This window comes from Anolis carolinensis, chromosome 2 (assembly GCF_035594765.1).
Source record: "Anolis carolinensis isolate JA03-04 chromosome 2, rAnoCar3.1.pri, whole genome shotgun sequence".
Lineage (NCBI taxonomy): Eukaryota > Metazoa > Chordata > Lepidosauria > Squamata > Dactyloidae > Anolis > Anolis carolinensis.
Window position 1 is genome coordinate 23091929 of NC_085842.1, and position 23385 is coordinate 23115313.

The 23385-nt window shown below is 46.1% G+C and overlaps 1 protein-coding gene across 1 annotated transcript; it reads left to right on the top strand.

The window, feature by feature from the left end:
- Positions 1-1256: 1256 nt before the first annotated feature.
- LOC107982514 (zinc finger protein RFP-like) lies at positions 1257-11456 on the top strand. Its single transcript, XM_062969308.1, has 8 exons — positions 1257-2512; positions 3979-4071; positions 5240-5470; positions 6968-6990; positions 7024-7078; positions 8303-8414; positions 9282-9314; positions 10750-11456. The coding sequence occupies exons 1-8, from the start codon at positions 2108-2110 to the stop codon at positions 11265-11267; spliced, it is 1470 nt and encodes a 489-aa protein (XP_062825378.1). The 5' UTR covers positions 1257-2107; the 3' UTR covers positions 11268-11456.
- Positions 11457-23385: the final 11929 nt, after the last annotated feature.

Below are 23385 nucleotides of genomic sequence, written 5' to 3' on the forward strand. Positions count from 1 at the left end.
TAACCCCACAAGGCCTAAACGATAGGCTAGATCTCACCTGCTTCTTATAATGGGATAAAAAAATACTTAAGTCTTTACAGAACTACTGCTGAATGCTCGCAACCTGAGGTAGAACACTACATGTAAGGATCCTCCAAGGACATGTAAGTTCTTTTTGCTGTGAATCCTGATATTTATATACTATATTAGATATTATTGGGGTGTATTATACATGTCTATTTTTAGTATGGTTTGTATTATTTCTAGTATGGTTTGTATTATTTTGAATCAATTTACATTTAATTCTATGAAAAGAAATAAGACAGCAGAGCAGCAAACAGAGGGAACTCCAGGATTACCTGAAGAAGGTCTACCTGAAGAAGGTCACCGAAACTGGATGCATACCCGGGAGACCAGTCGTTACTATTGACATGGAACTTTGTTGCTATTGATATGGAACTTTGATTTACTATTGACATGGAACTTTGATTTACTTTGAATGATCGAATTTGAAGAAGAGTACTACAAACCTTGAGAACACTATCAAGATTGTATTTGTTAAAATTGGACATTGAAATATGTACTTATCTGTACAGTTGGAATATATAAATTGATATTACAGTCATAATATATGTGATTATATCACTTGAGAAAATATAGAACTATAACTTACTTTAAAGTACAATATATACCATTCTTTTCCTTTTTTCCTTTTTACATGTGGATCAGCAGCCAAATACAGATTGAGCATCCCAGATCTGAAATTCCACAATCTGAAATAATAGAAAGTTGTCCATATGGGCAGCTGAGAGAGTGACACCTTTGCTTTGCAATGGAACAGATGGTTTTCTAAATGCTAATCACACACACACACCCAGTGCTAGGAATCATGGGCATGGAAAGGCACACATTGAGTATCTCTTATCAGGAAATACGAAATACTCAAAAATTCAAAACTCAAAATTGTCCACAAGGGTGACTAAGATAGCGACATCTTTGCTTTTGTAGGGTTCAATGTACACCAACTTTGTTTCAGGAACATTATTTAATATACTACATATAAAATATCTTCAGGCTATGCGTATAAGGTGTATATGGAACATAAATGAATTATGTGTTTAGACTTGGGTCCCATCTCCAAAGTATCTCATAACGTATTTTAACTGCTATGGATCAATGCTATGGGATCATGGGAGCTGTAGTTTAGCTTCTATAAAAGAGTGTTGGTAGCACACCAAACTACAAATTCCAGAACTCTGTAGCATTGAACTGTGGCAATTAAAGTGTGTCAAACTGCACTAATTCTACAGTGTAGATGCAGCCTTGCTGAGTGCCAATTTTGGCTTCTTTTCAATGCTTCAAAAAACATGGCTTTACATTCAATCTTTATTCCACATGTGCAGTTTGAAAGTACAAGCCCCCATCTACACTAACCATTTAATACAGTTCAAAGCTAGTTTCAATCTGTGACAGCTAGAAAACAAACACCTATGGAAAAAAGCCGGAAATGTGCAGCAAACCCACTTTATTCAATACTGCTTTGAAACTGCATTAAATGGTCGGTGTAGATGGGACCTTTGATTCCTGTTTTCATGAAGAATACATTCCTCGATGGAGAACGAGTACAAAAAATCATGGATAATTCAGGAAACGATTAAAAGAAACAATTTCCGGTCCCAGCATACCACGGATATCGTTCCTGCAGTGAGGCGGGTTTGACTGTTTTTGAGACTTTAAAATCTGCTTCAACCTGGCATGAAATAGTTAAAAACCTTTAAAATGTGTTGAAATGAATATGGCTTTTCTTTGTTCAGTTATGTTTGTTGAGAATGTATAGGTTGCAACCAGCCTTTTGAATGTATTGTATCTGGAAATGCACCAGTAGCCAAAGAAGTAAGGGGGTTACATGTTTAGAGAACTTGAGTAGTGCCCAGAAAGACAGAGAAAGGGGAAGGGTCTCATGTACACGTTCCCAAAGGCTGAGGCATCTGGAGAGCTCAGAGGTTGCAGCGCCAGAGGTTGGGCAGAGGCGGAGTCACCAGCTGCTTTCCTGGAAGAGAAAGGCTGAGAAACGAAAGTAAGGCTGTTAACTTTGTCTGGTCTTTGGGGTGGAGAAGCATTGGCAGCCATGGCCTCTGGAGACCCTGTGAAGAAGCTCTGCGAAGAACTGGCCTGTCCCATCTGCTTGGAGTATTTCAAGGAGCCTGTGATCCTCTCCTGTGGGCACAATTTCTGCCAATCCTGCCTGGATCAATACTGGGAGGAGAAAGAAGCCTCCTGCCCACAATGCAGGGAGAAAGTGCAGGGAGGGGACATCAGGCCAAACAGGCAGCTGGCCAATGTTGTGGAGCTAGTCAAGGAATTGGGGAGCCAGAAGGCGGAAGAGAAGGGGAGAGTCTGCCAGAGGCACCAGGAGCCCCTGAAGCTCTTCTGCAAGGACCACGAAGCCCCCATCTGTCTGGTGTGCGACAGATCGAAGGAGCATGAAAACCACAAAGTGATCCCTCTGGATGAAGCATCAAAGGAGTACAAGGTAGGAGGAGGTAAAATCAGGACCCCTAACAAGGTGTTGTGGTGCATCCCCACCCCACAATACAGGTCTGTGGTTGGTGGTTCCATATTTCTCCAATCCATAGCATTTAGCCCTGGCAGTTAAAGTGTGTTAACTCTACAGACATGGTCCGATTGAAGGCTGAAGCATGAGGTTTTTAGACAAATGGATCTAATTTACATATGTTTTAATTGTTATAATGTATTTTAATGATGTATTTTAATAGTTTTAATTGATTATACGTACTGTTTTTGTTTTATTATTATGTTCTTGGCATTAAATATTGCCAACTGTTGTAAGCCAACCTGAGTCGTCCCCCCCCCCCCCCCCCCGGTGAGAAGGGCGGGTATAAATGCTGGAAATAAATGGCCCATGAGGTCTCTTCCAACTCTACTATTCTATGATTCTATGAAATAAATAAATACAGTGTAGCTGCACCATGAGACTTGAGCAGCAGACAAAATAAGGTCCCTGACCATTAGCAAGAACTTCCTGATGTCAATAACTGTTTCATGATTGAATGTGCTGAATCTAAGCATATTGGAGTCTCCTTATATTTTAGAAAATTTTAGGTTAAATTAAACTGACATGGGAAGCAGGAATAAGAACGCTTTGGTGTAGAATATATTGGATTTTATTGCACAAACCTACTAGTCCACTGCACTTCGGTTCTCACTGACAGCAGAGCCATACGGAATTGAGGACGTTAATATCACACTTTTCTTCCTTGGCTTAGTTCTGCCAATTCAGCAATTCATCAGTGCAGTTTTGCATACCCTGGAAACCCATACTTCAGCCGATCCTTATTATTTCAGTGCAATTTGAGGAATTGATTTGTGTTTTAGAGCAGTTTTATTTCATGTTTTAAACTTTGAAAAATAACACAGGAAAATATAACTGTGAAATATTGCATTAGCAAGGGAGAGTGGAAGGAGTGAAGGGGAAGAGAATCCCAGCTCCTGATGTGATTTTGCTCCCATCTTGCTGGCTCAGAAGGGGACCCATTGCATCAAGGGAAGTGACAGGACCGTTGTGGGATTGTGAACTGTAGGTTGGTTTTCACTGACAATAACATGGGATGGGATAATCATGGAGAGGAGGCAAGACGGCAGCAGGATGAACATGGCATCATGCAATAGCGATGCAGTAGTTTGCCTGTCTCCTGTGATAGCATCCATCATGTACATCTCCAAAATAAAATTGATTAGTACAGGAATAAAACCTGGGATTTTCAGGTACTGTACCTTTTATGTCTAGAGAAGTTTTTTTGAGTAAAGAAAATTGTGGAAGCAGTATTAGCAAAAGAACAGAGGTCTGCCAGTAGAGGTCAACATTGTCCAAAGCTCCCATAAAATTCAATAAATGTGGTATGGTTGACGGCATGATCTTGGAAACCATTCTAAACCTTGAAGAAAAGCAGTGACCAAGAACTTTATTTTCATCTTTAGGATCAGATTTGGAATTTTCTGGAGACTCTGAAGAAGGAAAGAGACATTCTGGCCCACAAAGCAGACGCAGCACGGGAAAGCCAGGATTTGCTCGTAAGTGGCATTGCTACTGAAAAACGAGAATGTATTATAGCCTTGAATGTGAGTCTGAATAAACTGAATTCATTTTGTCAAAACTATCCCACATTATAAGAGACCTGATAGCCTACAGAAAATATTGCCCTAAACCTATTCAAGTGGCTAGCCCTTGTAGGTCTTCATAAAGCACTTTCACCACTAGATATTGACATTTTCTTTCTGAAGAGATGTAAACCTGTGATGACTCATGGGCCTTGTAGTCCTGTTCCTAGTACTATTGCGACAGACGAAGAGGAAAACATGGGATTTTTGCCGGTTCAGCCAGAGCCGGAGCCTCCTCAGTCTCCTCACCTGCAGGATGTTGATGTTTGTCCTCAAGAATCCAGCCAAACAAGCCTTGGGCAGAATTCTCCCCCGTTTTCCCGAAAGGACAATTATAATAGAGATAGAGGGGCGAGGGAGGCTAATCGCCGGTCTCTCAGAATCGCAGCCAGACAATTAGCTGATTAAGCCTGTTTCCCTTGGGAAATTCTAAGGAGTCATGCATCTGGACACAGTTTGGGTTTCACTTCTTGTTCTCCAGGGAAAGTGTTCCTTGGCGGGAAAACAAGATCCTATATAGGTGTTTTGCCGCAAGGGGAACCTTGCGGAGTCAATTCGTCAGCTCGAGGAGTGAGATCGTGTGTGACTCCAGTTCCTTGTTTCCCGGATCAAGTTCAAGCCTGCCTTGTTTCGCGTTTGCCACGGACCTTGTTCTTGCTTCTTGTTTTGCCTCGTATCAAGTCTTGTTTGCCAAGAATCCAGTTTGTTCTCTAGCCTTGTTGTCAAGCTTCAATGGACTAAAAGACCTTGTCATCTCCCCACACTATTGCTTGGCAAAGTGTGTGTTTCGGTTAATGGATTATAACTTTGGACTCTAATATCTCATATTGGACATTATTTTCCTGGACTATATTTGACCTTTCCTGAAAGGTCTACTTCTGAAGTTTATTCTTCACTTGTTTTTATTGACTTTATATATTCCTAAAATAAAGATATTAGATAGAATCTGGCCTCTGCGCATGGTTATTGGTGTTCTGTAGCCTGGGTCCTGACAAAACCCCACTCCAAAAGAATGCGGAGAATTCATTCCAAAAACCCTCTCTCTGCCTCTCTCTCCTGTTTCTCTTTTCCAATATTCTAGGAGAAAACCCAAAGGGAGAAGAAAAAGGCTGTGGCTGCATTCAGACACATGCATCAGTTTCTAGAAGAACAAGAGAGGAATCTGCTGGCAAAAATGGAAGAGGTGGAGAAGGAGATTTCAGTCAAAGGGGAGGAACATCTGGCCAGACTCTCTGAAGAACTCTCCTCTCTCTCGAAACTCATCCAAGAGATGGAGGAGAAGCATCAGCAGCCGGCAAGTGAACTCCTCCAGGTAAGGCCCATCTTGTTCCCATGGGTGGCTGAGACAGTGACACTTCAGTTTTCTCATGGTTCTATGTACACAAACGGTTGTATGACATTAATTTTATGCTGTGTTTAGAAGGCAAATAAGAAACAAATGAATTTGAGACTTACTTGGGGTCCATCTCTAAAAGATCAGATATTTATTTCATTATTTACTGTCTTGATTCTAATGTTTTTTTTAATACTGGTAACCAGATTTTGTTTATTTTCATGGTTTCCTCCTTTCTGTTGAAATTGTCCACATCCTTGTGGATTTCAGTGGCCTCTCTGTCTGACATTATAGATGTTGGAGTGGTCCAGCATTTCTGTGTTCTCAAATGATGTGTGCCGTCCGCCAGACAATAAAAAAAACTATAAAGCTGAAACGTGCCGTCCTTTATCCGGGCGAACTGCAAATCCCTATAAGCTGTCCTAAAAATATTGAACGACTGAGTCTGGAAAACTTCAAAAAAAAAGGATGTTTATTCATACAAAGTTGTAAACTTGCCACAGATCTTAAAGTTACAGAAAATGAAACACATTTCTATAGGTTTTAGTTACAGAATTATCCCTGGTTCCAGAAGGCAAAGGTGATTATAAAACCACTACACCCTAATCACGCTGTCTATAATAGAAGGAGAAACTCTTTCCTTCCCTATCTTTACAGCAAAGATTAGTTCTAGAAGCGACGGAATAACCTTGCTCCTCTAATTAGATTTTCTATTCCAGATCAGTATAATTCAATACTTATCTAATTTGGATAGGCTTAGATTGGCCTGGTTTTGAGGATGATTTGTCCCAGTTAGCTTTGCACAGCTGCAGCACATTGGAAGACTATAGCCAAAATGAGGCTCCAAAATGGAGACTAGACCCTGGTTAAAAAAGGGCGGTCCTAAGATGTTGTACTCTTTGACCAATCATTGCAAAGAAGACTGCAGCCAGCTCTTGCAGACTCCAAGCCACCTTTCCTGGGCTTTTGCAGCCAGAGGCTGAAACAAAATGTAAAGGAGGGAAAACAAACAAACGACCAATAGGTAAGGCAAACCATCGTCCTGGGGGACGGAACAGATGTGCTGTGTCCAGGTTGGTTCATCAAGTGCTCTGCTATGGCTGACTTCTCTGGTTGAGTTAGTCTGCAGTGCCTTTCATGTCTGGATAGGGACCATCGAATGCAGCAATGTCCAGACACGAATCAAACAACATGAAAGGTACTGCAGACTAATTCAACCAGAGAAGTCAGTTATAGCAGATTCCTAATATATTGGGGCTTGCATTTGACCAGTGTTTTGATGGCTCGGCAAAAAGCTGCTTGCAAAATAGTGCCAGTGGTTACATAGATCTACTTGTCTCCTCCTTAGTTTGTGGAGGGAGGGCTGCTTTGCCTGCCTGGGTTTGTCAGTGATTTGTTTTAGTTGGATGCCCTGTTTTTTTCAGCTGTATGAGAATGATCTCTGCTGAGTTCTTTCTTCCTTTCCTTCATTTACAGGATACCAGAAGCTTCTTACAGGGGTAAGTTAATTTCCTCTCCTCCTCCCACTAAAGCTCAGATTTGCACATGAAATACATTCTCACACTCCAAGTCAGGAACCCTTTGACTGTAAACAGCACACCAGGTTGGTAAAACCAGCAAGCAGGTTATTGTAGAATATATAAAGGCAAAGCAATAGAAAATAGTAGAAAAGAATCAATCCAAAAGTATCCAAGATTAACTATAGAGTTTCAACAGAAAATCAAATCCACAGTTTCATAACAACTCCATGAAGCAGGGCACAAGAAACCAGGAATCAATACAGCAAAGTCCCATAGGCAAACTTGAACTTGATAATATTTTGATATATGAAGCACTTGAAAGCTAGACCGACATGGTTCAGAGACGTTGACTCAACTGAAAACCGAAAGTACCATAAACCCTTTCCAAAATCCATGACTGAGAGAAAAAAAACAATTCTTTTTTCCTTTCCCACTACATAATTGGCTGTTATCTCTCTTCTGTTGTAAACGAGCGAAGCGTCTGAGATGCTGAATGTTTTGCCTGTACTTATTAAAACTCTGCCTTCTAGCAAAGGTTTCAGTATCATTGCCACCTGGGAAAACAATCTCAGAAGCGCTTTCAGGCTGTTATTCTCAGGTCTGTTATTATTCTGTTATTCTCAGGTCTCTCATTTGAACTTAGCTCCAGCCCGAGCCCATCAAAAGGAACATCATCAATCTGAACATCCTGAACATCATTCCCACCATGAACATCGGACACAGGCTGAACAGGAACATTAGGCACAATCACAGGCTGAGCAGGCTGACATACAACATACATGACTCTCAAAAGCAGCAGGGCACCGCAGGAGTCTGTGTTTGGCTGGTGTTCACAGGCAGAATTGGACTTGATGGCCAACGAGACCGCTTCGATTCTATGATTCTGTAGAGCATCTACACTCTAGAATTAATGCAATGTGATAACAACAACAACAATAACAACAATAACAATGATTTGTTATCCACCTCTCCTCACTACTCGAGGCAGGACACAATCCAGCCAAAGCACACCACTTACATGCCATAAAATATGTACATTACAACACACCATTGCAAAACATATATATTAAAATACACAATGCAAAGATTAAAATGCAGTACCAAGATAATGTAAATTTAAAGTTCACGGTTTAAAATTTTCTTGAACTGATATGGCTCAATGCTCTCGAATCTACCAGCACTCTTTGGCAGAGAAAGCCCCATAAAAGATTGCATAGCACTGAGCCATGGGAGAGTTAAAGTGGCGTCAAACTGCATCCTCTGATATTGTTCTTTCTCCTCCAGGTATTAGAATAAGGAGAAATCCGAGACTTCTGCAGCCTTTCCTCCTGCCCTGAAGTGGAAGATCTGGGACGTCTGTGATATCAATCCCTTTCTGGAGGGTATCATGAAGTCATTCAGGGGTAAGGGAGAATATCTGCAAGAATATGTGAAACAAAATTGTATCAGTTTGCTTTGTTGATTTTTTTTTCTTTTCCATTTTATTTCAAGTGTGGAATCACATTTCAGTTGTGAAGCAAAACAAAATGAAAATGTAGAGGGCCCTGACCAGGCTTACTCTGGTCCATGTGAAGATTGGTTGAGTACAAGTTATACATTAGGAAAAGCAAATGCTGTGGGGCACCCATTTCTTTATCAGCAATCCATAGTATTTCATGATCTTCATTCAAAGGTGAATATGAACATTGGACAGCCAGCCCACCCGCATTCACAGGGCTTAAGGATGTGGGATCTCCCAGAAATAGGGAAAAATGTGGATGAAAAAAATCTGAGAGAATCCACTCAAAAAATGTCTGGGGGCCCTTCTACACTGCCATGTAATCCAGATTATGAAAGTAGATAATCCACATTATTTGCGTTCAACTGGATTATATGGGTCTACACTGCCATATAATCCAATTCAAAGCAGATAATCAGGATTTAATATGGCAGTGTAGAAGGGGCATAGGTTGCCCCGTGAGATATTGACCATCTGAAAGAAGTTGCACTTGGAGGACTAGAGATTCTTAGAGAGGCGTTTCCTGTAGGGATCTGTAGTTTCCCAGGTTGACCCTATAGCCAACTTCCTGGAGCAGTTTACAATTGCATCACACTGGAGGACGTGGAGACTCTTAGAGAGAAGATTTTAATCAATGAGACGTAACTCTCAGTGAGTGAAGTCCCACTACGTCTCTTGGGTGCAGGATCTCAGCCCTCCTGTGTTGTTTCCTCCTGGGTTTCTGAGAGTCACCATGTTGTGTTGAGCCTCACTTTTTCCTTTCTCTCTCCAGCCTCTCTGGAATCTGGGCTTCAGCAGGAAAAAGGTAAACAAACAAACAGATGGGTTCATAGAGCATTGCATTGAGGCTGTGAGAGTGGAAGGTGGCCAATTTTACCCAGTGGGTAACACTGCGTAACCCTTAAATCACTATTCCACTCTGGATTATTTATTTATTTGTTTTGGTTTTTTTACAGTATTTATATCCCTCCCTTCTCACCCCAAAGGGGACTCAGGGTGGATTACAGTGAATTTATATATGGCAAACATTCAATGCCATCAGACAAACAAGATACAGTATAGACACACACAGAGGCATTTAACATTTTCAGCTTCATGATTCTGGCCACAGGGGGAGCTGTTGCTTCACAATCCACTAGTGACTGTACTTCCTCATTCCTTTCCGGCATGTTGCTGGCAGTTTTATGGTGTTGTAAATAAGTTAAATCAGCCTCTCACATAAAGCCTACTTAAATTTCCTACTTGACAGATGCAACTGTCTTTCGGCTGCTTAGGTAATGGTCGGGGGGCTTAACCCGACCCGGGCTTCGAACTCATGACTCTCAGTCAGTAGTGATTTATTGCAGCTGGTTACTAGCCAGCTGCGCCACAGCCCAGCCCAATAAAAGTAGATTAAAGTAGAATAGCCTTGGTTTAGTAATCCTGGCTCCTAGGGAGCATTTAGGCATGATTTTTCTCCATTTATTTCCCTTTTTACTCAGCCTTAACTATGCAAGATACAGCAGAGCCAAACACAACAAAACAAACAACCTTCTCCCTTTCTCTCAGGGTACATTGACACTGGAAAATGAATACAGTTTCCTCTCTCAAACTACTGAGCGCTATGTTATGCAGCACAGGTTAAGAGGAAATGGCTTTAAATTGAAGGTCTTCTTTGAGATTGTACAAAGTCTGGTTTCTGGCTTCTCATAGTTATGATTAAAAAAGTAGATTTTTTTAAGTTCTGCAGAAAATGCAGAGAGTCAAAAGAACCTGAAAAATGACTTTTTATGGTGCTTTGCTTCAAGCTTACTTTAGTGGCACACATTATGCCTCCCCAGATAAAGAATCCGTCTCCTACCCCAATATGAAATATGTGGGACTTCAATATTGGCATAAAACCAGATTATTAGTCTGCCTTCAAATTCTTTCTGACTTACGGCAAACCAAGACGATCCTATAATAGGTTTTTCTGGGGTTGAGAGTATGTGACTGGCACTAGGTTATCCTGTGGGTTTCCATGACTGAGAGGGAATCGAACCCTGGTCTCCAGAGTCATCATCCCACCAACTCATGCTCAAGTGTTGCTTGTAAGAAGTAGAGTAGCATAATGTAGAATCAATCTAGATTTGTGGGAGCGAGGGAATATTTCTGTGTTGTTTTTTAGAATCAGATGGAAACTGGTCTTCTATCAGTTTACACTTTTATTCATTAATTCATTCATTCTCTCTTCACCCCTCATTTGTTTCCACCACCAACAGCACATGTGACTCTGGATCCAGACACAGCCCATCCTGTGCTCATCCTCTCTGAAGATCTCAGACATGTGATCGATGGAGAGAAAAGGCAAAATCTTCCTGACAATCCTGAGAGATTCTGTGACTATGCTTATGTGCTGGGACAGAATGGATTCACAGAAGGCAGGCATTTCTGGGAAGTCCTTGTGAAGAATGGGGAAGGATGGTCTGTGGGAATTGCAAGAAAGTCTGTGGAGAGAAAGGACCCAGACTTTGGCCCTAACGCTGGGTTCTGGGAAGTGGGAAAGTGGGAGAGTGCATACAGGTTCTCCTCCGACAACAATGAGTGCCCATCTCTGACTCTGAGCGAGGAGCCCAAGAGGATCCGCGTGACACTGAACTATGAAGGAGGTCGGGTGGCCTTTTACAATGCAGACTCAGCAGACCTGATCTTGGAATACCCTCCAGCTTCTTTCTCAGGAGAGACCCTCCTCCCATGCTTTTATGTGACTGAAAAAGCCCAACTGGGGCTCTCCCCATAAGGATGGAGAGCAATGCCCAAAGACACACCATCCGAGACACAAGAGGAGCTTTATCTCCAGAGATCTGGAACAGTTGACTCTTGTTGCTCTTTTTCTGGAACCTCTCTGCTCTATTTGTGAAAACCTGGCTGGAGTCTGGAGTGTGGATGAGGAAGCTATTCCTCATGGCAATGCTCAACTCATAGACAGGGCCGGCCGGAGATATTTTTTGATGTAAAGCGGGGGCGCTGAAAAGCGCCCCCGCCACCGGCGCCCTGGCCCCGCCCAGCGTGCCCTGGCCCCGCCTCCCACGCTGCGTGGGAGGCGGGGCCAGCTCTGACGCCGCTCCCCCCCCCCCCGCCCAGCGTGCCTTGGCCCTGCCTCCCACGCAACGTGGGAGGCGGGGCCAGGGCACGCTGGGCGGGGGGGCGGCGTCAGAGCTGGCCCCGCCTCCCACGTTACCCCCGCTCGCCCGTCTGGCCTTGTGTAGCAGGCCAGACGGGCGAGCGGGGGTAACGTGGGAGGCGGGGCCAGCTCTGACGCCGCTCCCCCCCCCCCCCGCCCAGCGTGCCTTGGCCCTGCCTCCCACGCAACGTGGGAGGCGGGGCCAGGGCACGCTGGGCGGGGGGGGCGGCGTCAGAGCTGGCCCCGCCTCCCACGTTACCCCCGCTCGCCCGTCTGGCCTTGTGTAGCAGGCCAGACGGGCGAGCGGGGGTAACGTGGGAGGCGGGGCCAGCTCTGACGCCGCTCCCCCCCCCCCCGCCCAGCGTGCCTTGGCCCTGCCTCCCACGCAACGTGGGAGGCGGGGCCAGGGCACGCTGGGCGGGGGGGGCGGCGTCAGAGCTGGCCCCGCCTCCCACGTTACCCCCGCTCGCCCGTCTGGCCTTGTGTAGCAGGCCAGACGGGCGAGCGGGGGTAACGTGGGAGGCGGGGCCAGCTCTGACGCCGCTCCCCCCCCCCCCCGCCCAGCGTGCCTTGGCCCTGCCTCCCACGCAACGTGGGAGGCGGGGCCAGGGCACGCTGGGCGGGGGGGGCGGCGTCAGAGCTGGCCCCGCCTCCCACGTTACCCCCGCTCGCCCGTCTGGCCTTGTGTAGCAGGCCAGACGGGCGAGCGGGGGTAACGTGGGAGGCGGGGCCAGCTCTGACGCCGCTCCCCCCCCCCCCCGCCCAGCGTGCCTTGGCCCTGCCTCCCACGCAACGTGGGAGGCGGGGCCAGGGCACGCTGGGCGGGGGGGCGGCGTCAGAGCTGGCCCCGCCTCCCACGTTACCCCCGCTCGCCCGTCTGGCCTTGTGTAGCAGGCCAGACGGGCGAGCGGGGGTAACGTGGGAGGCGGGGCCAGCTCTGACGCCGCTCCCCCCCCCCCCCGCCCAGCGTGCCTTGGCCCTGCCTCCCACGCAACGTGGGAGGCGGGGCCAGGGCACGCTGGGCGGGGGGGGCGGCGTCAGAGCTGGCCCCGCCTCCCACGTTACCCCCGCTCGCCCGACTGGCCTTGTGTAGCAGGCCAGACGGGCGAGCGGGGGTAACGTGGGAGGCGGGGCCAGCTCTGACGCCGCTCCCCCCCCCCCGCCCAGCGTGCCTTGGCCCTGCCTCCCACGCAACGTGGGAGGCGGGGCCAGGGCACGCTGGGCGGGGGGGCGGCGTCAGAGCTGGCCCCGCCTCCCACGTTACCCCCGCTCGCCCGTCTGGCCTTTTCTAGCAGGCCAGACGGGCCAGGGCGCACTGGGCGGGAGGCGGGGCACCGTCAGGGCGGTGCCCCGCCTCCCGCCCAGCCTGACGGCGCCCCCCCGGGCCTGCGCCCGAGGCGGCGGCGTCAGCTGCCGCATGAGTGGGGCCGGCCCTGCTCATAGATCGGCCAGGGACTACTTCCTCCCATTTGGAAAGCCCAGTTACTAGGCTTGTCCGATCGATGGAAAAAATGTTTCAATTCCCGTTTCTAAAGTAGGGGGTGCCGGTGCTTCAAAATAGAAAGTATTTCCGAATTTTTCACCCAAAAATTTCAGATATTTCCGAAAATTTGTAATGATTCTTAATGTTTCTAAAATGGTGAACGCTCATGCGCAATCGCAAAAAAAAAAAAAAGGAAACTGGGGGGTGGGGATTTTTACAGGGCTCTCCCGCCCTCATTTCTTGAGCTATCCTCATCAAATTTGGTACAGTGGGAGATCACATTCAACACTCTTTGCTCAACAAATTGCAGAACGTTTCCTGTCTCCTATGATTTTTGGAAAAATTTCATAACTTTTATAATACACTATTTTTCAATATTTGAAGAAACCTGTTCCTAGTTTGAAAGTCTTATTTCCTGTTCAATTGGGTTCTTATTACTGTTAAAGTCCCTCTCCTACTTGTGTAGACATTGGATTAGAAATGCAGCACACGCCAAGCAATGCCTTGGCAGGAGTGCCACTGTCCTTTGAAAACTATAAATTGCCTTTGAACTTTTTGATCAATGGTCCCACTGGCTGACCTTGTGATTGCCAAAATGAAACTCTGGCCGAGGACTTTGGATTAGAAACGCAGCACACGCCAAGCAATGCCTTGACAGGATTGGCAATGTCCTTTGGAAACTATAAATTTCCGCATGTCCGTCCAAAGAACATGGAAACAATGGGATTGCTGTCATCCCACTGTTGACACATGAGCCAAAGATACGACCCTCAGACCGACATCGCGGACAAGGAAGGCATCAAGTCCAGAAGGACACATTGGAAACAATTATGAAGTTAAACCTTTTTTTATTATGAAAAAATGGCATCATATAAAACAACATTTTTTAATCCTGTGTTTACATTGAGATATTGTATTACTGTTTTTTCTTTTCTAAATTGTGATTTGTATTATGTTGCTTTTATTTTGTCCTTATGTTGTTTGGGCCGCTGCCCCAAGAAAGCTGCACTGAGTCCACGCAGGGAGATGTTGGCGGGGTATAAATAAAGTTTTATTACTTTTTTGTTGTTTATATTATATTACTTGGAGAGTCCGCCTCACTTCAAAGGGATTTCTGGATATTTCAAAACAGGGAGGTTGGCCTTGAGGAAGACCAATTTCTCCACGGAAAGCGGATCCAGCAAGCTGCGGTGAGGGGTCACGACATCGCCGGCCATGCTGAATACCCTCTCGCTCTGCACGCTGGTGGGAGGGCAGCTGAGGAACTTGCGGGCAACATTGGCAAGGTGCGGCCACACGTGTTCTCGAGAAGACCAGTAGGCCAACGGAAATCCAACCCCAAATAGGGAAACAAGTTGTCCAGGAACACCTGGCCACTCTAAACGAATTCAAGTCCCCAGGGCCAGATCAGCTACATCCAAGAGTATTGAAGGAACTAGCGGAAGTTATTTCAGAACCACTGGCAATCATCTTCGAGAGTTCTTGGAGAACAGGAGAAGTCCCAGCAGATTGGAGGAGGGCGAATGTGGTCCCTATCTTCAAGAAGGGAAAAAAGAACGACCCAAACAATTACCGTCCGGTCAGCCTCACATCAATACCAGGCAAGATTCTGGAAAAGATCATTAAGGAAGTGGTCTGCAAACACTTAGAAACAAATGCGGTCATTGCTAATAGTCAACACGGATTTACCAAAAACAAGTCATGCCAGACTAATCTGATCTCTTTTTTCGATAGAGTTACGAGTTGGGTCGATACAGGGAATGCCGTGGATGTAGCATATCTAGATTTCAGTAAGGCCTTCGACAAAGTCCCCCACGACCTTCTGGCAAACAAACTAGTAAAATGTGGGCTAGACAAAACTACGGTTAGGTGGATCTGTAATTGGCTAAGCGAACGAACCCAAAGGGTGCTCACCAATGCGTCGTCTTCATCATGGAAAGAAGTGACAAGTGGAGTGCCGCAGGGCTCCGTCCTGGGCCCGGTTCTGTTCAACATCTTTATTAACGACTTAGACGAAGGGTTAGAAGGCACGATCATCAAGTTTGCAGATGACACCAAACTCGGAGGGATAGCTAACACTCCAGAAGACAGGAGCAGAATTCAAAACGATCTTGACAGACTAGAGAGATGGGCCGAAACTAACAAAATGAAGTTCAACAGGGACAAATGCAAGATACTTCACTTCGGCAGAAAAAATGGAAATCAAAGATACAGAATGGGGGACGCCTGGCTTGACAGCAGTGTGTGCGAAAAAGATCTTGGAGTCCTCGTGGACAACAAGTTAAACATGAGCCTACAATGTGATGCGGCAGCTAAAAAAGCCAATGGGATTTTGGCCTGCATCAATAGGGGAATAACGTCTAGATCCAGGGAAGTCATGCTCCCCCTCTATTCTGCCTTGGTCAGACCACACCTGGAATACTGTGTCCAGTTTTGGGCACCGCAGATGAAGGGAGATGCTGACAAGCTGGAAAGCGTCCAGAGGAGGGCAACTAAAATGATTAAGGGTCTGGAGAACAAGCCCTATGAGGAGAGGCTTAAAGAGCTGGGCATGTTTAGCCTGCAGAAGAGAAGGCTGAGAGGAGACATGATAGCTATGTACAAATACGTGAAGGGAAGTCATAGGGAGGAGGGAGCAAGCTTATTTTCTGCTGCCCTGCAGACTAGGACACGGAACAATGGCTTCAAACTACAGGAAAGGAGATTCCACCTGAACATCAGGAAGAACTTCCTCACTGTGAGGGCTGTTCGGCAGTGGAACTCTCTCCCCCGGAATGTGGTGGAGGCTCCTTCTTTGGAAGCTTTTAAGCAGAGGCTGGATGGCCATCTGTCGGGGGTGCTTTGAATGCGATTTCCTGCTTCTTAGCGGGGGGTTGGACTAGATGGCCCTTGAGGTCTCTTCCAACTCTACTATTCTATGATTCTATGATTCTAGGATATATTCTCCTCAAAGTAACGGTTCACACAACACTCGGCAGAATCCAGCTTCCGTAGCTTGGATGAATGAGACGCCCCCGATTGTGCCAGTATGGCGACCATTTTTCCAAATAACACCCCCCCCCCCGCCGCCGCTGCTGCTGCTGCCCTTGCTGCTGCCGAAGCTGCTCTCTAGAGGTCGGAATCCTATTGCACGGCACTTCCGGGCTGTCGGACTCACCACTGCCGCTAGTGCTAGGGGTGGCAGGCATCCGTGCCAGGGGGCCCATGTGCTGCTCTGTGGGGCCCCCCGCAGCGACGCACTCCTCCTCACGCACAAGGTTAACGAGACGTGCCTTCCACTCCAGATAGTCTTTGGAGCAGACGGTATCCTTCAACCTCGGATCACAAATGGCTGCGATCATATGGACATAGCTGCTTAGCAGCAGCTCTAGACGTTTATGGACAGCAAGGGTCAGCTTTCTCATGACCTCCAGGACCTGTGGTGTTAGATTGCTGGCCAGGGAGTCAAGTGTTTGACCTCCTCCCAGCATATCGAGATGCCTCTTTAGGGCCAAGACCAGAGGCACTCCCTGGCTGAGAAGGGCCCCCTGTGCTGAAAGGGTCTCGGTTGCTTCCTTGAACGGTCTCAGAACTTCCACCAGCTGGGAGATGGTGTCCCACTCTTGCTTGCTCGGCACCAGCTTGCCAATAGACGCAACCAAGGAAAGGAAGATTCCATGCACCGCCTTCTGCTGCTCCACCATTCTTGCTAGCATCTTGTAGATGGAGTTCCACCGGGTGGACACGTCCTGTAGTAGCTTGTGCTGCGGTAACCCCTCCAATTTCTGCCTGTCCCTTAGGTCTCGGGCAGCTTTAATGCTGCGATGGAAAAACCCGGTGATCTTGCGGCAGCGTTCAATTAGCTGTGTGAGGTGTGTGCCACTGCTGGAGGCCTGCTGCTGCTCCTCCGCGCTCTTGAAAGCATCCTTGACTGTGTTGTGCAGCAAGTGTGCCATACATGTAACGTTGGTGAAGCCGGCGCTTTCAACTGCCCTGATCATGTTTTCCCCCGCGTCAGTGACCATGAACCCCGTCCTCATCGTCTCTGGATGCCTTGGTGTCCAGGCTGCCATCATGTCATCGAGGATCTTGCAGATTGTTTCCGCCTTGTGGTCCCTATCTACGCCCTCCATGGCGAGGAGGGCCCAGCGCTGTCCGGTCTCCACGCTGTCACCTTTATCCCACCAATGCGCCGTCAACGAAAGGTAGGAATGGCCACCCCCAATACTTGTCCAAATGTCAGACGTGTAATGGATGTGCCCTCCAAGGGCGCTCCGCAACATTGCCTCTACGCGTACCTTGCAGGCTTTGTACAGCCCTGGTATCACTGTCCTTGAAAAGGTTTGTCGCGATGGGATTTTGTATTGTGGACACAGCAGTTCCACAAACCGCACAAAGCCTTCTTGCTCTACCATTCTGAAGGGATGGTCGTCGAGAGCCAGCATCTCTCCCAGTCGCTGAGTGATCTGCTCAACGGTGAGTGCCGTTCCCCCTGTTCCCTTCCTTCCAGTGGAATGGCCCCAATTGTCCAAGGTTAATTGAGACCCTCTACCAGCAGACCCTAACGGAGATGTAGGAGAGCTCAGGGTACTGCTTGCGGGGCTAAGGGATCCCCCTCCCAAGGGAATTGAAGGATGATATCTCTTCATGTGGACCCGTAAGCCAGTGGTGGACAAATACCTCAGGTCTTTACCCCTGCTAATGTTTATCCCGCAGTGCCTGCACACAGCCAAGGAAGACTGTTAGGAATGGACCGTGAAGTGGTCCCAGAGGAAAGACTTCGGCCTTCCCAATGGCGGGCCCCCCGGCGGCCTTTGTGGGGTGCTCGCAGGACAGGGTGAGGGTTGCAACATGACGTCCTCTGTGGGAATGGCACAAGTGGGATTGCCATCTTCCTCATCATCATCTGATGATGAAAGTGTTGGGGGAAGCCTATCAATTTCTTTCTTTATTTGTATGTCTGGTGCGAGGACAACGACACGACCCAGTTCAGAGACATCGGTGGCAGCCTCAGAGACGGTTGACGGTGTTGTTTGATCTTGGAGGGAACACTTTTCCGATGTCGACCCACCGGGACCACACCCTTCCACCATTTCTGTTTGCACGGCACTGCCCTCAGGAGCACCCCTTTGTTTCCTTCCAGTGCTACCCCTCGTTCCTCTTCCCGAGGCAAAGTCTCTCCCAGAACTCTTGCGGGAACCACCTATTCCCCACGAATGCTTCATCACTGTGCTCTCGCTGTTGACCTCCCTGAAACGGTTCCATATGTTAAAATTTTGTATTGCAACCGACAGACCCTTTGTAATTTTGACAGGGGCTCTTGAGATCAATGGAGTCTCTTTCTGTGTCTAATGTGATCCCCTAAGACTGAAAGCCAATGCCTTGCCTTGTATTACAAACTGAGCGTGAGGGAAGCAATGCCTTGGCGGGTGCGCCACGTCCTTTGGAAACTATTACTTGCAGTGTACCCTTTATGTATTCAAATCAATGTGTGACTTTGTGATTGGAGCAGTAACACTCGGCCCGGGGGCTTGGGATTAGAAACGGAGAGGACGCCAAACAATGCCCTGGCAGAAATGCACTCGTCCTTTGGAAACTATAGATTTCGTAGGCCCCTTTAAGGATTCAAAACATTGGCTGATCGATTGCTGAAATCAAACATGAGGCAGAGTGCTTTGGACTAGCGATGGAGAGGACCCCAAACAATGCCCTGGCAGAAATGCAATCGCCCTTTGGAAACTATAGATTTCGTTGGCCCCTTTAAGGATTCAAAACATTGGCTGATCAATTGCTGAAATCAAACATGAGGCAGAGGGCTTTGTACTAGAAACGGAGAGGACCCCAAACAACGCCCTGGCAGAAATGCAGTCGCCCTTTGGAAAATATAGATTTTGTTGGCCCCTTTAAGGATTCAAAACAATGGCTGATCGATTGCTGAAATCAAACATGAGGCAGAGGGCTTGGGAATAGAAACGGAGCTTCAGGAAAGCTATGCCTTGGCGCCCACGTCCTTTGAAAACTAAAAATTGCCTAATGCCTCTTTTCAAGAAAGGACTCTTTGCCAGATCCCACAAGCCCCAGCCAATTACCCAAAAAATACACACAAAATTGAACCAGCAACAAAAGCCATCCCTTCCCAGACCCAAAGCCTTCTAGCCCTCTCTCCCCTCAATGCAGGCAGCTTGATTCCTAGCGCAGCGCAAACCACCCTCTCTGCTCGGTAACCCAGCCCCAGAATGGCTTGCCAGGGTAAGGGAGGGGTTTTTATGGAGATCTACCACGTGGAGGCAGAGGACGCTAGCCCCCACCTTTCCCAGCCATCGTGGAAGTCTCTGATTGGCCTGGGAGCGGTAGCCATTTTAGGCTGCGCTAGGCTCCCATTCAAGTTAGGTTGCAGAAACAAAAAAATTTAAAAAAAATTAAAAATATATTTTAAAAAATGGGGGGGGGGGGAATTTAACGAAACATTAAGACACAATTAGAGAATGGGCCAACGATGGTTCGAATTACATTGCCAGTTGCGCCCAGGGACAACGTATCAATAATCAGTTCAAAAAGCAAGAACAATCCGAAACAATTCTGAAATAAGAATCATAACGAATTTTTGGACAACCCTACCAGTTTCAGCAGGAACAATGATGAAGGAATAAAATACCTTAATCAGTTTTTAGTCAAGAATTCCATTTATTGGAATTCAGTTATAAGTCTACTTGCCCCTCCTTTTCTTGGCTTTTCCCAGCCAAGAATGGGGGTTAAAGAAAGTTAAAGTTAAACAAAGGGAGTGATAAAGTGCGGCCTTGCTTCATCCCCTTGCCAATGGGAAACAATTCTTTTTCTGTCGTCAGTCTTCATAGTGGGCCCTTGTCCTGAGTAGAAGTTACACATCAGGAAAATCGAATGTCATGGTGCACCTATTTCTTTATGTACAGGGCATCGTTTTTCATGATCTGAATAATCAAAGACTTGCTGTAAATGATAAAGCACAGATTGATTTTTCTCTGAAATACGTACTTTTCTGCATTCCATTATCCAACATATGTTTCAATATGATCCCTTCTGCCTTTTTGTTTTCTGAAAGCAACTTGGACATCTGGCAATTTCACTCTGTATATAGTATACTAGCTGTGCCCGGCCACGCGTTGCTGTGGCGAAGTCTGGTGGTGTGGGAAATAAAGTATTGAGGAATTGGTGGTCGTTAAGGTAAAGGGTAAAGGTTTTCCCCTGACATTAAGTACAGTCATGTCTGACTCTGGGGGTTGGTGCTCATCTCCATTTCTAAGCCGAAGAGCCGGCGTTGTCCGTAGACTCCTCCAAGGTCATGTGGGATGACTGCATGGAGCGGCGTTACCTTCCCGCCGGAGCAGTACCTATTGATGCACTCACATTTGCATGTTTTTGAACTTCTGGGTTGGCAGAAGCTGGAGCTAACAGTGGGGGCTCTCTCTGCTCCCCCAATTCAAACCTGCGGCCTTTCAGTCCAGAAGTTCAGCAGCTCAGCGCTTTAACACGCTGCGCCATCAGGGGATATTATTTCCTAAAGGTTGTGAATAAACAATATTTCTGAAAGGTTTTTTTTGTTTGTTGGAGGCAAGTATGAATGCTGCAATTAGGAAAAATGATTAGGATGTAATGGCCGTGCAGCTTTAAAGCCTGGCTGTTTCCTCCCTGAGTGAATTTTTTGTTGGGAGGTGTTAGCTGGCCCTGATTGTTTCCTGTTTGGAATTCCCTTGTTTTCAGAGTGGTGTTGTTTGCGATATTTTAGTGTTTTAAATTCATTGTGATATTTTAGTGGTAAATTTGTAAATACAGTACAGTAGAGTCTCACTTATCCAACATAAACGGGCCGGCAGAATGTTGGATAAGCGAATATGTTGGATAATAAGGAGGGATTAAGGATAAGCCTATTAAACATCAAATTAGGTTATGATTTCAAAAATTAAGGACCAAAACATCATGTTAGACAACAAATTTGGAAGAAAAAGTAGTTCAATACACAGTAATTCTATGTAGAAATTACTGTATTTATGAATTTAGCACCAAAATATCACGATATATTGAAAGCATTGACTACAAAAATGCGTTGGATAATCCAGAACGTTGGATAAGCAAGTGTTGGATAAGTGAGACTCTACTGTAAATACTACATAGCATTACTGCGCATGGAACTACTTTTTCTGTCAAATTTGTTGTATAATATGATGTTTTGGTGCTTAATTTGTATAACGATTACCTAATTTGATGTTTAATTGGCTTTTCCTGAATCCCTTCTTATTATCCAACATATTCACTTATCCTGCCGGCCTGTTTACGTTGGATAAGTGAGACTCTACTCTATATTGATAATCTTATATTCTCTGCTTAGAACTGGATGATATGAGGCCCCTTCTTCACAGCTGTATAAAATGCCCACTGAAGTGGATTATATGGCAGTGTGGAGTCAAGATAATCCAGTGCAAAGCAGATAATATAAGATTATAAATGGGTTATATAGCTGTGTGGAAGGGACTTGAGTCTACACTGCCATATAATCCAGTGCAAATTAGATAATCTGTGGAAGAAATCTAAGTGAAGCCTAAGTCTGCCTGTCCCCTAACTGAAACCTGGCTGTCCCTTGGCTGGTTGCTAGGCAACCAAGTGGGCAGAGATTAGCCCTCTAAACTGGCAGCAATTGGATAAAAACAATTATTGCTCTCCCTCTAATTAGGACTTTATTTTTCTTTTCTTTTTGTTGTATCAACCTTGAGGCGTGGATGATGGGTTGTGTTGTCAAATTTTAAGGTTGGGGGGCCTGTACTTTTGTTGTTTTGTGAATTGCCGTGATGCCATCACTCTTTTATATATATAGATTACTTGTTTTGGTCATGTTTGAGTATCACTTGTTTCATGCCTGGAAGGTCAGTGCAATGGTTCTGCTTGTCTGAAATCTCGGGTCTCCTGGAGTGCCTGAGCTTTGATTGCTCCACTGAAAACATGCAAGGATGAAGGCAGGATTAGGAATGGTTTCATGCAGCAATGCCCAAAGTGGATGCTGGGGGACACAGCTTAATCCCACATCTGACATGCCTCCCAGTCACAAGCATGGGTATTATATAGACATTGGACATGTGCTGTGACTGGTGCAAATAATGATCCACCATCTCATGGATTCAAAAGAACATTCATTTACGGTTTGTAATTGATGCAGAGTGTAGAATATAATTACTGTAAATAAAAATAAATAAATAATAGAATAAACTGGCATTGGTGAAACTTGAAGCTGTCGGCTGTCTGGTGTGTTCTCCCACTGTGAAAGCGGGAGGGTTTGAAAATGAAGTGCCGTTTGGGTCTTGTGAAAATGAGTGTTGGTAGGTTTATTCCTGGGATATAGGTTGCACGGTGATCCCAGATTTGGGACAGTGGGTGTCCAGGTGTTCAGAGATTAGGACAAAAAGGTAGGTTGCTGGGCTTATGGTGTTTGCCAAGCATGGATCTTTGTAAGACAGGTAAGCTGGCTGATGGCTGCTCCCTGTTTGTTGTGAAGGTTCAAGTCAGGGGATGTGTAGTGCTTATGCACTGGTGAATGAGGAACCACCAGGGGAAGTGGCCCTGCTTGATTTTGGGGGGATTTGGGAGTGGCAGCCGGGGGGCCTCCTTAGGTCATCCATCTGAACCCTGGTGAGTTGAGGGAGTCGACAACAAGCTTTTTCCAGCCCAGGGGACATATTGCATGTTTCTGGGGAGATACTTGAATAACCACTCATGTGAGACAGCAGCCAAATACAGATTGAAATTCCCAGAGCTGAAATTCCACAAGCCAAAATACTAGAAAGTTGTCCATATGGGCAGCTGAGAGAGTGACACCTTTGGGGTTGTTGTATGTTTTCCAGGTTGTATGGCCATGTTCCAGAAGTACTTACAACAACCCTGTGATCCCGGCCATGAAAGCCTTCAACAACACAGTGACACCTTTGCTTTGCAATGGAGCAGGTGACCTTGCAAATGCTTTCAAATCACACACAAACCCAGTGCTAGGCATCATGGGCATGGAGAGGCACGCATTGAGTGTCTCTTATCAGGAAATACAAAATACTGCAAAGTTCACAATTGCCCACAACAGTAAGTGAGATAGTGACATCGTTGCTTTCGCAGGATCAGTGAAACTTTGTTTCAGGCACAATACTATTTAAAATACTGCATATAAAATTACCTTCAGGCTATGTGTATAAAGTGTATATGGAACATAAATTAGTATTATGTAGACTTAGATCCCATCTCCAAAGTATCTGATAACGT